This window comes from Populus euphratica, unplaced genomic scaffold (assembly GCF_000495115.2).
Source record: "Populus euphratica unplaced genomic scaffold, PopEup_1.0 scaffold1.1, whole genome shotgun sequence".
Taxonomy (NCBI): domain Eukaryota; kingdom Viridiplantae; phylum Streptophyta; class Magnoliopsida; order Malpighiales; family Salicaceae; genus Populus; species Populus euphratica.
The window spans coordinates 1,843,596-1,855,606 of NW_011499845.1; the positions used below are offsets into that span (position 1 = coordinate 1,843,596).

A 12,011-nucleotide genomic window follows, 5' to 3' on the forward strand; every position below is an offset into this window, starting at 1 on the left:
GTCAACCCGGTTTAATAACTATTCTGTGAATCCGTGGTGGACTCGTACTTATCCTCTACGTGCAAAAAGCCATTATACTTATATAGAGCACGTGCTTGCTGAAATGAGACGTCGACTTATCAAGCCACCAACCTCTTTAATCAGACAGTTCACACCCAGCAAACCATCTTTATGTCACCTCCAAAACAAAAAAAAATCTTACTTTTTCGTAGGAAAAGCTATACGAATATTTATTTTCTTTTCCTGATTAAAAAGAAGATTGTACCTTTCCCCCCCAAAATACCCTTCGTTATAAAATCATAAATTTCCAACGCAAGTCATGTGCTTTAATTTATAATTTCCAGGGCCATCATCTAAAAATAGGACATGTTTCAGCTTTCATTTGATAAGTTGTAACTTCAGTGTGCGGTCTTCGGAACGCCAGCTGTATAAACAGTGCACGTGACTGGAAGAATGTGCTTGATGAGGCAATAGCAACTCACTCGGGGTTAATTGCCAATAATTTTATTCCTCCTCAATGCAATCCATTTCATTTCCAACAACCCTCACTTGTTGATTACAACCATAAATGAAAGCAAATTAAACTCCATGGTCTCTCTGCATTGCTTTCTATATGTTTTTATATAGTTATTTTATCCAATAAATAATAAATAGAATATGCAATCCAAAACCTGCTTGAATCTAATCAACTCAAGATATGTAGTTGTATTATATAGATATATTTGTATAAAATTTAAAATTTTTAATACATTATTATTATGATTATTATTGTTCCTTTTGCATGGCTTGCTGGTTTTGACACGCACACACTATCTGCTTCGTTTAATAAAACACTTAAAGGTAATTTGTACCTTACTTTTAATTAGCATTTGATCGAATTATTTAAGATAGTTGTGCCGATGATTTTATAATTCAATAGTGTTCTTGCTCATGCACGAGGGATGAAATCGACGATCGATCGAGTATCGTTATTGCTAAATCATATAAATCACAATTCTACAAGCATTAAGTGGTATTATAAATTAAGAACCTTGTAGCCTGTAGGTAATATATATAATCTGTCATTCAAGAATCCAAGATAAAATTCAAGGTAGATACTCGTCGATTTCAGCAGCAGTTGTTTCATATATCCAGATAAACATATGCCAGTAGTTTCCTTTCTCTGTTCCTTTTAATCTGATTGACTAAGGACATATAGTGTCTGCCAGAATATTTTGCAGTTCTCGCAGGCTTCCATGATAGGGACATGGAACTAGCAGTGCAGCCGTGCGTACTTAACATAGGTCAGGTCTCCAGGTCGTGTTCTCATCATCTGCTCACTTGTTCTTAACATGAAGCAAGAGTTCCCCCGCAACCCCCAAAAACGCAGGAGGACTAGGCAAGTTGCTTTCGCATGACGAATCAAATAAAATCAAGAACCATCCATCGTACTATAGGTACTAGCATATATTTTCAAAGTTTACTTTTAAACACTAGAAATATTGTTTTATGTTCTTTAATTATTCAATTAGAGCGGTGGGAGTGAGCTTTTCAGATCACATGAATGTTTCCTTAAACTGGTGATTTTCCGATAATCCACGGAGAGAGGGATGGATCACACCCGGATTTCGATTCTACTCTCGCCCTCCATGATCACCAACCAAGAAACAGTATTTGTGTTAGCACCCGTGGCAGCTTGAAGGAGAAAATAAAACAGGGATTCGGTGGTCTTGGAATTCAATATTTTTTAGAAACTTTTCGTGTTAAGATTCAAAAGCAGTGAAGGGTAGGCCTGAGAAAAATGAAAAAGACGACGGACTGTCCTAAAAATATAACTGATGGGGTCACGCTATAAGTGGGTTTTGTTAAATATAAAGCACACCAAGAGGGAAATGGTGGATGCTCAAGTGACAGAGCTAGAAAACTTTTGGTGGTGGAGAAAGGCTGGCAAGAATACCTGGATAAAAAAAGTTCTTGTACGCGTGCAAAGGACGGGTCAAGAAATTAGATTTTACGTATAAGCTGGTGCAGATATTCCAGATTATATATATATATATATATATATAAAAAGGGTTTTGCGGTGCTGCTGTTTGGTTCTGTGGAGGATTCTGATGTACAAGATTGTAAAAAAAAAAAAATTAAATACCCCCTAAATTTAAGAAATTTCTTGTTTTCCGAGAAGATGTTCAATTTATAACTGTAACATATTAAAGTTTTTGAAATATTTTTATCATTTTTTATTCAAATATAATATATTTTTTCTATTTCTTTTCTTTGTTAACTATCAATAGTTTACCGTTAAAACTTTTAACGAGGACCGAGAAAATTATGATGGTTGATGATTTCAAAGGGAAATGGGCCTCGTTTTTAGCAGCAGCCTACCACTGCTCACCGGTATAAAAACAAAATTAACGAATTAAGAGATTAGCCCAAGCCTAGATTGCCATGTCCCATTTTTAACGAACACACCAACATCTTGATCAAAGTTAAATTAGATTAATCAAAAAGGTATAAATTAATTTATTAGTTTTTAGATTTATTTTTTAAAATTTCTCAGTTTAAATTTTATAAATTTCAAGATTATTAAAAATTTATATAATTGTTAATTTCATAACTTGTAAAATTAAGTGAGATATATGCAGAAAAGATCTAAATTAAACTGTTTTTTTTAATAGAAAAACCTCAGTCAAGCTTTATGGAATAAATATAATTTAGTTGAGAGGTAAAGTTTAACTGATTTGATTATATCAGAATTACTAGAGATTTGTGTGTGTGAGAGAGAGATTTAGTCGGGCACACCGTGAAACAAAACTGGAGCATCTCCCCTTTCCTTTGACATGCATGTTTTAAGACGCGGATCCAGACACAGAACATTACAGCTAAGCAATATTTATCCCATCTGACTGCCAGCAAGAAGAAAGATCATAACCACCAATTCCATGGATCTTGGTCTATAGAGCTTAGCATCTGCTTGGTCACGCACAAAACCTTTTTTCTGCTTGAAATCATCTGGTTTAGGAACTTGATGAAAAAACATAAGGTAATGTTTTAATTTTAGACTTAAGGATAGAATAATTTATCTTAATGCATACACGTTCAATTTCTTGTACAAAATATTTTATTTAATTTATGTGTTTAATTTTAATTTTAATTTTAATTTAAACAACACAGCAAATTCGACATCATAAATAAAACATAGTTTAATACATTTAATTAATCTTATAACACAATACAATATAAACAAAATATATTGCTAATGTGGATGCTTGGTATGATTTTTAAATTTAACCTAACCCGGTAAACCTTGACCTAGTAGCATTGTCTAGACCGAGTTTTAGTTTAAAATTTAGAACTAGTTTTGACTTTTACTAAAGTAAACTCGAGTAATTTCTTGGATTGATTCATGATTTAATTCACTCAGGGAGAGTCGTTAAGTAAAATGCAGTGACTTTATTTATAAAAATAAATGAATAATAAACCTGTCAAAGGGGATGGAACTTGTAGCACCGTTGCCCTTCGCAGCTCGTGTTTTTTGTCCTGGCTAGTGCCGCTCCACCCCTCAGGAGCATCCCAAGTTGCAAAGATGCCGAGTTATTGATTTTCGAGTAAAAATAGCCCAACTTGCAAATTGAAATCCAATATAAATTAATTCTTAAAAGGGCCTGGATCGTATTGTTTCTCCATGGGTCTCTGGCCTTTGGACTTTTTTTTTCATCGAATTAAAAAAAATCAAAAGAAACGAGCATGATACGATCTTACATTTTTTTTCCTCGTCATAATTTAAGCGTTAGTTCTGATTTAAACCATACTTGGTCAATGCTATTCCACGAGCTGGGTTTTTTTTTTATGAAAAAAAACACATTCCAGTGATGCTAGAATTTGAAAAAAATTATTTAAATAAATATTAAAAAATAATATTAATTTGAAAAAAAATCAATCAAATTTAAATAAATCTTCTAAATTTAGATTAATCTCTTAAATTCATAATATATAAAATTTTAAACTCACGATCATTTAAAAAACTTAATTTTCAATCAATTTAATATTAAATGATAAAACTATAAAAAGATTTAATATTAAATGATAAAATTATAAAAACATAATAATGAAAATAATAATGATAAAATTTTATAAGAAAATGATAAAGAATGGAATCCTAAGAAAAATATTTTTTAAAAAAATATAATAAATAAAATAAAGCACAATAAAAATAATAAAGAACATATCTTATATATAAAAGAAACAAAAGGAAATAAAATTAAGAAAATATATATATATTATTTTAACAAAATATATAGTAATAAAAAAATATAAATTGAAGCTAAAAGGAAAACAAAATAAAGGGTTGTTATGAAAAAAACAGATGGCTAAACATGGAAATCGAGGATGAAAAAGAAAAGAATAATAAAAAAAAAAGGTCACTAATACAAGATTGGATGTATGTTACTAACAAGCGCCATCAAAAACTGAAAAGGTTGCATTCTAGTGCTTGGCCTAGCGGTGGAAGGGGCTTGTCTCCTTCCGCTGCACCTGTGTTCGAGTCCTGGCGTGCACGCCTGTCACCCCCGCGGTGCCTTACATGCCTACTGGGTTTGCAGGGTATTTAGTGGACCGTAAGGATTAATCGTGGTGCACGTAAGCTGGTCCGGACACCCCACATAAATAAATAAATAAATAAAACTGAAAAGGTCGTCAAAACAATTTGAATGTTACTCTAGAAACCACTATTTGGCTGCCTAAGTTAGCAAAACGTTAGTCGCTTGTTTTTAAAAAATAATATTAATATTTATAAAAGTAGTAAATTGCTATTGTATCAACATGATCATAACAAAAAAAAAAAAAAGTTCAAGAAATACAAAAACGCCCTAGTTAGCAAGTCCAAATACGTGTCATTCTACCACATCATGCCCCCGAGAACAAGGCATATATCAACCCCTCAAAAGATATCTTCAACGTCAAATAGACAGGCCTTGTGTTTTCTGTAACTTACTAAGCTTGTTATAGCCATATTGCATACAAAATGGTCAAATACGAATCCAGGTACAAATATCACACGGGATGGTCAGATGCTTTAATTTTAATTTAAGGGCAGGCTAGTCAGCTACCATAATAATTAAGATGAAGTTGGATGCTTTAATTTTAATTTAAGGGCAGACTAGTCAGCTACCATAATAATTAAGGCGAAATTGATTGTTTTTTGCACCTCATACGAATGGAGCTGCTAAAAAATTTCTGTTAGGCCGAACCCAATTCTGCTGTAAATAATAGTAACTTATTGACTCAACCATTTAACAGGTGGTATTATAATAAAAATTTAAAATTAAAGGGTTTGTTTTCATTGTAACTTTTGTAACTTTATGTTTGAGAACTGAGATTATTAATATTGATGATTACTAAAAACTTACTTAATTACCGATTTTAAAATTTATATAAATTAATTGAGTCATGCATAAGTTGATCAAACATTCCCACATAAATTAAAAAAATAATAACCCACTGATTCGACCTTTAGAGCTGGAGCTTGGGTTATATCACAACATAATGTTTGTTGTTATTAGCACAAGTTATTGACGAATGTACAAGAAGAACACTTTGGAAATCAAGCCCGTTTGGATTGGGCAACCAGCATCATCACCGTTTCTTATGTGCTAAAACAACAAAATCAATACTATGAAATTAAAAATGGAGAGGGAGAGACGAGTAGTGCTATGGCTTTTTAGTATTATTATTGTAAACAAGAGAGAGAGAGGGAGACACGAGGCATGGGCGTAGTGGAAGGCTGAGTCAGGTATATCCTGTCACCCACCTAAGTGGAAGGGAAACGCGTGATGCGTAGTGGACTAGACCGCCCCTAGCCAAAGTTGGAATCTTCCTTCAACCGGTCACCCTTGGTCCACTTTTTTTGATTCCCGGCTCCATCACTCAACCCCACTCGCATCCAATATTGTTTGCTTCAACGCACTCGCCTCGTCTCTCTTTTCCCCTTCCTCTGCCAGCCTGCCGAGGTGGCATGCAGATACAATCACATTCTCTTTTTCTTTATTATTATTATTATTAATAATATGGATATCCAAACTAATAATATATATTTATCTTAATTATATATATATATATATCTTAAAACTAACCATTATATAAATTTTCAGCAATTTTAAAAAGACTTGAACTCATAATTATTAAAAAATAAATTTAAAATCTGACAAATTAAATTACCCTCCATATTAAATCATTTTTTTAATATTTATACAAGTAATATTAATTTGAGCATGAAATTTGCAATTATGTTGCGTGAGGTTTGCTATATCTTCATGTTTTGCTATATCTTCATGTTGAAATTAATATGACAATAGTCAGCGAAGAGACTCCTAGTCCCTGTACGGATGATTGAAAAAATCTCTACTTTACATGCAGTGGGAATTTTAAATCTTATTTTCGGATAATATAGAGATGTTAAAAAAAATTATGTTTGATTTTTTATTGACTTCATTGAAGTCTTATTGATGGTTTTTCTGCGTGTAATCCTAATAAATCTTCTTTCTCTTCTTTTGTTTGACGCTACTCAGATATGATGATATATGAAATTCTCAATTAAAAAATGAAAATTGCTTTTATGTTATCTAAAAGCATTAATTTAATATTCATTAGGCTAAAAAAACAGTTAAACTAAAAAGCAAGCACATTATTAATTTAATATTCATTAGGCTAAAAAAAAAGTTAAACTAAAAAGCAAACACATTATTATTATTATTATGCATAAAGTTAAAATATATGTTGTTTTACTTATTACAAAAAATATTGTTCATTATCTTATATTTTACCGTAGAATACAATATTGTAATTATTAAGAATTTTTAATTTGAACATCAAACTTTTATTTTACACCATTAAGGTTAAATTAGAGCTTAATTACTTTTTTTTTTTTCCCTTTAAAGAGGAGGATTGAACTAGAAAAAGGGGCTGGAGTGAAATAAACGGGTAGCATAGATGACATATTGAAAATTTATATCAATAATTCATCTGAATCCCCCATCTTTTATAGCAATTACATAAACAAACTTTTGAATTTTATAAAATTTAATTTTAATACTAAACTTTATTTACTTACTTTTCAATTATTTTTTAGCTGGACAAGGTCATTGAATTTTATTTTAGAGAGAAAAATGTTCATTAATAAAGAATTTATATCATTTTTTGATTCAAATTGTTACACACGATGAAGGAAGTTAAGATTAATTTTTTTTTTTACATTGAAAAAACCTAGAAATCATATATGAGCCTGGAAAGTTTTTTTTAGATGGATTTAGGTTTTAGAGTTGTTTTTTACATTTTTTTTTTGTGTGCATTGACTAGTTTAACAAGGTTTTTAGAATACTTTATGCATTAATAAAGAATTTATATCATTTTTTGGTTCAAATTGTTACACACGATGAAGGGAGTTAAGATTAATTTTTTTTCTTACATTGAAAAAACTTAGAAATCATATATGAGCCTGAAAAGTTTTTTTTAGATGGATTTAGGTTTTAGAGTTGTTTTTTACATTTTTTTTTTGTGTGCCTATTGACTAGTTTAACAAGGTTTTTAGAATACTTTATGAGTATTTTAGGCCTACAATGGATTAGAAACGAGTTTTGTGGTAAAAAAACGACCTTGTTTTTTTAGTTACCGCAAAGACTAGACTACGAGGATGAATAAATAATATGATGTTTGCTAGTACTAAAAACATGTCAATTTTTTTTTCTAATACATGGGGCAGGTAAATAAATATATAGGCCTGCATGAGGGTAATCTAATTTACCAGCCTAACATCATTTGACATAATTATTTTTTAAAAATTAACTTTTTAAAAATAATATATTAATTGATTTTTTTATATTGATTAAATTTATTCTCTTCATATTGATTTTTTATAAGATTTTTCATGTGTCTTACATTTTGTTTTATTCAATAAAATTCATAAGCTTGCAATGGATTAGAAACGAGTTTTGTGGTAAAAAAACGACCTTGTTTTTTTAGTTACCGCAAAGACTAGATTACGAGGATGAATAGATAATATGATGTTTGCTAATACTAAAAACATGTCAATTTTTTTCTAATACATGGGGGTAAATAAATATACAGACATGCATGAGGGTAATCTAACTTACCAAGCCTAGCATCGCTTGACATAATTATTTTTAAAAAATTAATTTTTTAAAAATAATTTTAAAATATAATAAGTAATAATGTGTTTTTTCAGTATCAACTACCAACACCAGCTTGTTCCAAATGCTGCTGCTCCATTACGGGAAAACTTAGACCGCGAAAATTGAAAAAAGAAAAAAAAAACATTAAAAGAAACTATAGGGCTACTGGTTTTACTGTGCATCTATTACGGTCCTTTGAAATAATAAAATGATGATTTTGCCCCTGTTATCATAACACAATTGCTCTTAGAAACGAGGGTATTATAGTTTTTATATTGTTATTTGCACAATAAAGTTACTGATGGACAAGGGTACTTTTAACTTTTTTGTTTTTGTTTTAGTTTAGCCTCAAAATTACCACAATACCCTTAAAAAAGATTGGGCTTTGCCTTGATCAAGGGGTGTTCTTGTCTTCTCATTTTGATTTTTTGTAATTATCAAGTTCGAATAAGAGTATTTTAGTAACTCAACCCCATGCTCAATCTCTTTTTTAGATTAAATAATATTTTATTCGAGAGAGAGAGAGAGAGAGAGAGAAGGTGAGCGGAAGAAAAGTCCGACTTTCCTCTCTCCTTCCTCCTGAAGAAAACCCACATATATAGAACCCACAACTGGGTCTTTTTTTAGCAGCTCACCTCCTCCTCATTTGAGCTAAACAGAACTCATCTCTACACTCATCTCTTCAACAAACGATAGAAACTAACAAGACTCATTAGCTCTCTTACTCTTTCCACTACAAGTACTACCCGCTCATAGGTATGTTTCTTGTTATTCTTAAAGACAGAAAAAAAATAACTTTCTAGTTTCATTTTTTATGATGATCCAGCTATGTTGGTTCTTGAAGAACTGTAGGGTGTTTTTGTTTCCTGGGTTTCGTTGAAGTTTGAAATTTTGTTTCCGACGTTGCTTAATCTGACCTGTTCTTTAATGATTTTCTTTCCATGTTTTTGTATTGTTGCAAGTGACAGTGATCTTAGAAGAGTAAGTCATTTTTTTGTTCTTTGGTGGATTTTGTTCTGCCTGTGTTTTTCTTTTGGTTTGTTTGGAGAGGAAATTCGCGGATAAAAGCATTAGAAGCTGAGCAGAAAAGTTTGAAACTGTTTAATTGTTGTCTACTTTGTCATCAATAATTAGTCTTGCTCCTCTGATCTGAACTAGCAAATAGTTTTCCAAGACTAAGTATTTTTAGGCTTTTTTTTTTTGTACTTCGTTATTTCTTGGTCTGATTAATCAATAGTCTAAATTCTTGATTATGGTATATTTAACATGGTTGTTTTAACGATGCAGGACTTTGGTATGTGCAAAGGTTCAAAGGGTGATTCTTTCTCTTCAAATCCGATCATGGAAGACAAATCTTACAGCCAGAAAGACAATCTCTTGTATAAATGCTCAGTTTTGCTCGAATTGTCTGCTTCTGATGATCTTGCCGGATTCAAAATTGAGGTTGAACAGAAGGGTTTGGATATAGATGGGGCAACCTATTGGTATGGTAAAAGAATTGGGTCGAAAAAGATGGGTTTCGAAGAGAGGACACCCCTTATTATTGCTGCCATGTTTGGAAGCATTCATGTTTTGAAGTATATTATTGAAACTGGCAAAGTCAACGTCAATAGGGTGTGTGGCTCGGATAAGGTCACTGCCCTTCACTGCGCTGTTGCTGGCTGTGCTGCTTCAGCAGTGGGGATTGTCAAGCTCTTGCTTGACGCGTCTGCCGATCCTAACAGTGCTGATGCCAACGGAAATAAACCTGGTGATCTATTTTCCACTTCATCGAAGTGTATGTGCAATTCACGGAAGAAGTTCATTGAGTTGTTGCTAAAGGGCCAAAACTTAAGTGAAGATGAAGAAGAGAAACTGATCATAATGCCTCAGTTGGCAAAAGAAGGAGCTGAAAAGAAAGAGTATCCTCTTGATGTGACATTGCCTGACATAAACAATGGAATATATGGCACCGATGAGTTTAGAATGTACTCCTTCAAGGTCAAGCCTTGCTCCAGGGCATACTCTCATGATTGGACTGAGTGCCCGTTTGTCCATCCAGGAGAGAATGCCAGGAGGAGAGACCCAAAGAAGTACCCTTACAGCTGTGTCCCTTGCCCTGAATTTCGTAAGGGAACATGCCAGAAGGGTGATTCTTGTGAATATGCACATGGTGTTTTTGAGTCATGGCTTCATCCTGCCCAGTATCGAACCCGGCTTTGCAAGGATGAAACTGGTTGCGCACGAAAAGTATGTTTCTTTGCACACAAACCTGAGGAACTGCGCCCTGTGTATGCTTCTACAGGTTCAGCGATGCCTTCACCGAGGTCGACTTCTAGTGCAGTGGACATGACAACACTGAGTCCGTTGGCCCTTGGATCATCATCTTTGCCGTTGCCTGCTACATCAACTCCACCAATGTCTCCCTTGGCTGTAGCCTCTTCATCTCCCAAGAGCGGAGGCTTGTGGCAGAACAAAGTTAGCCTAACCCCACCAGCTTTGCAGCTCCCAGGAAGTAGGCTAAAGACTGCTTTCTGTGCTCGAGATTTGAATTTGGAGATGGAATTGCTTGGGCTGGAAAGTTACTCAAGCCAACTCCAGCAACAGCAACAGCAACTAAGGGATGAGATGTCTTGTCTTTCCTCACCATCTCACTGGAGCAATAGGATTGCGGATTTGAAACCCAACAACCTTGATGATGTTTTTGGATCTCTCGATTCTTCTCTAATGTCTCCGCTGCAGGGAGTTTCATTAAATGCTAGCGCACAAACCCAGTTACAGTCTCCTAATGGGATGAAGATCCGCCAGAACATGAACCAACTTCGTTCAAGCTACCCAGCCGCCAGTCTCTCATCTTCTTCAGCTAGGAACCCTATTTCATATGGGTTTGATACATCTGCCGCAGTGGCAGCTGCTGTAATGAATTCAAGGTCCTCTGCATTTGCAAAGAGGAGCCAGAGTTTTATTGACCGTGGTGCAGTACCCAACCGTCTTGGCTTCACTGCAGCTGCTAACTCTGTATCCATGATGCCCTCCAACCTTCCTGACTGGAGCTCCCCTAATGGGAAACTGGATTGGGGCATTCAAGGAGATGAACTGAACAAGCTCAAGAAGTCTGCTTCCTTTGGATTTCGGAGCAACAATAATCCTGCTGCGACAACAGCTGCTAACGGGACAGCTTCACATGTTGGTGAGCCAGATGTTTCTTGGGTTAATTCGTTGGTTAAAGATGCCCCCCCTGCTGGAAGCACATTTTTTGGTGCTGAGAAGCAATACACTATTGGTAAAGGAGTTCGTGAATCGCTGCCACCATGGATGGAGCAGATTTACATGGAACAGGAGCAGATGGTGGCATAGACCTCAATGTTCTTAGCTTATTATCCTGACACAAGTGTATTTAAGTCTAGGAGAAGCAAAGTTGATGCTAAAGCAAGCTGCAAATCGAAAGCAAAAATTAAGAGCTGCAAGTATGCTCATCATTGACCGACTAAGTCAGAATTAGGATAAATACCAGGTGGAACAAGGAGAAATTTTTTTAATTATTTGATATTCTCATTATTTCTTTTTCTCCCAATCTGGGAGGATGTAATTTATATTTCAGTACTATGAAGAGAGTGGCCTATTATTATCTCAAAGCACTTGATCTCAGAAGGAAAAATGTTAGTCAATTTTCCTTCATGAATGACTTCATTATAAACTTTATTGAATAATAAAAATCTATTCAATAAAAAATCATGATTGTTCTCAAGTATTGCTGTGGTATAGTGATACTTATTTCCATTTCCAATCGCGTGGACGATGATGACATTGCATCTGTTTCCTTCTTTCTTGTTTTTGATTTTTGGATGGGAGATTTTTCCCATTGGTTTT

General features: G+C 33.7%; 1 protein-coding gene across 1 annotated transcript; it reads left to right on the plus strand.

The window, feature by feature from the left end:
* Positions 1–8,681: 8,681 nt before the first annotated feature.
* On the plus strand, positions 8,682–11,889 carry LOC105142048 (zinc finger CCCH domain-containing protein 29-like). Its single transcript, XM_011049533.1, has 2 exons — positions 8,682–8,918; positions 9,450–11,889. Exon 2 carries the CDS (start codon positions 9,459–9,461, stop codon positions 11,496–11,498), a length of 2,040 nt encoding a protein of 679 aa, XP_011047835.1. The 5' UTR covers positions 8,682–8,918; positions 9,450–9,458; the 3' UTR covers positions 11,499–11,889.
* The last annotated feature ends 122 nt before the right edge of the window (positions 11,890–12,011 follow it).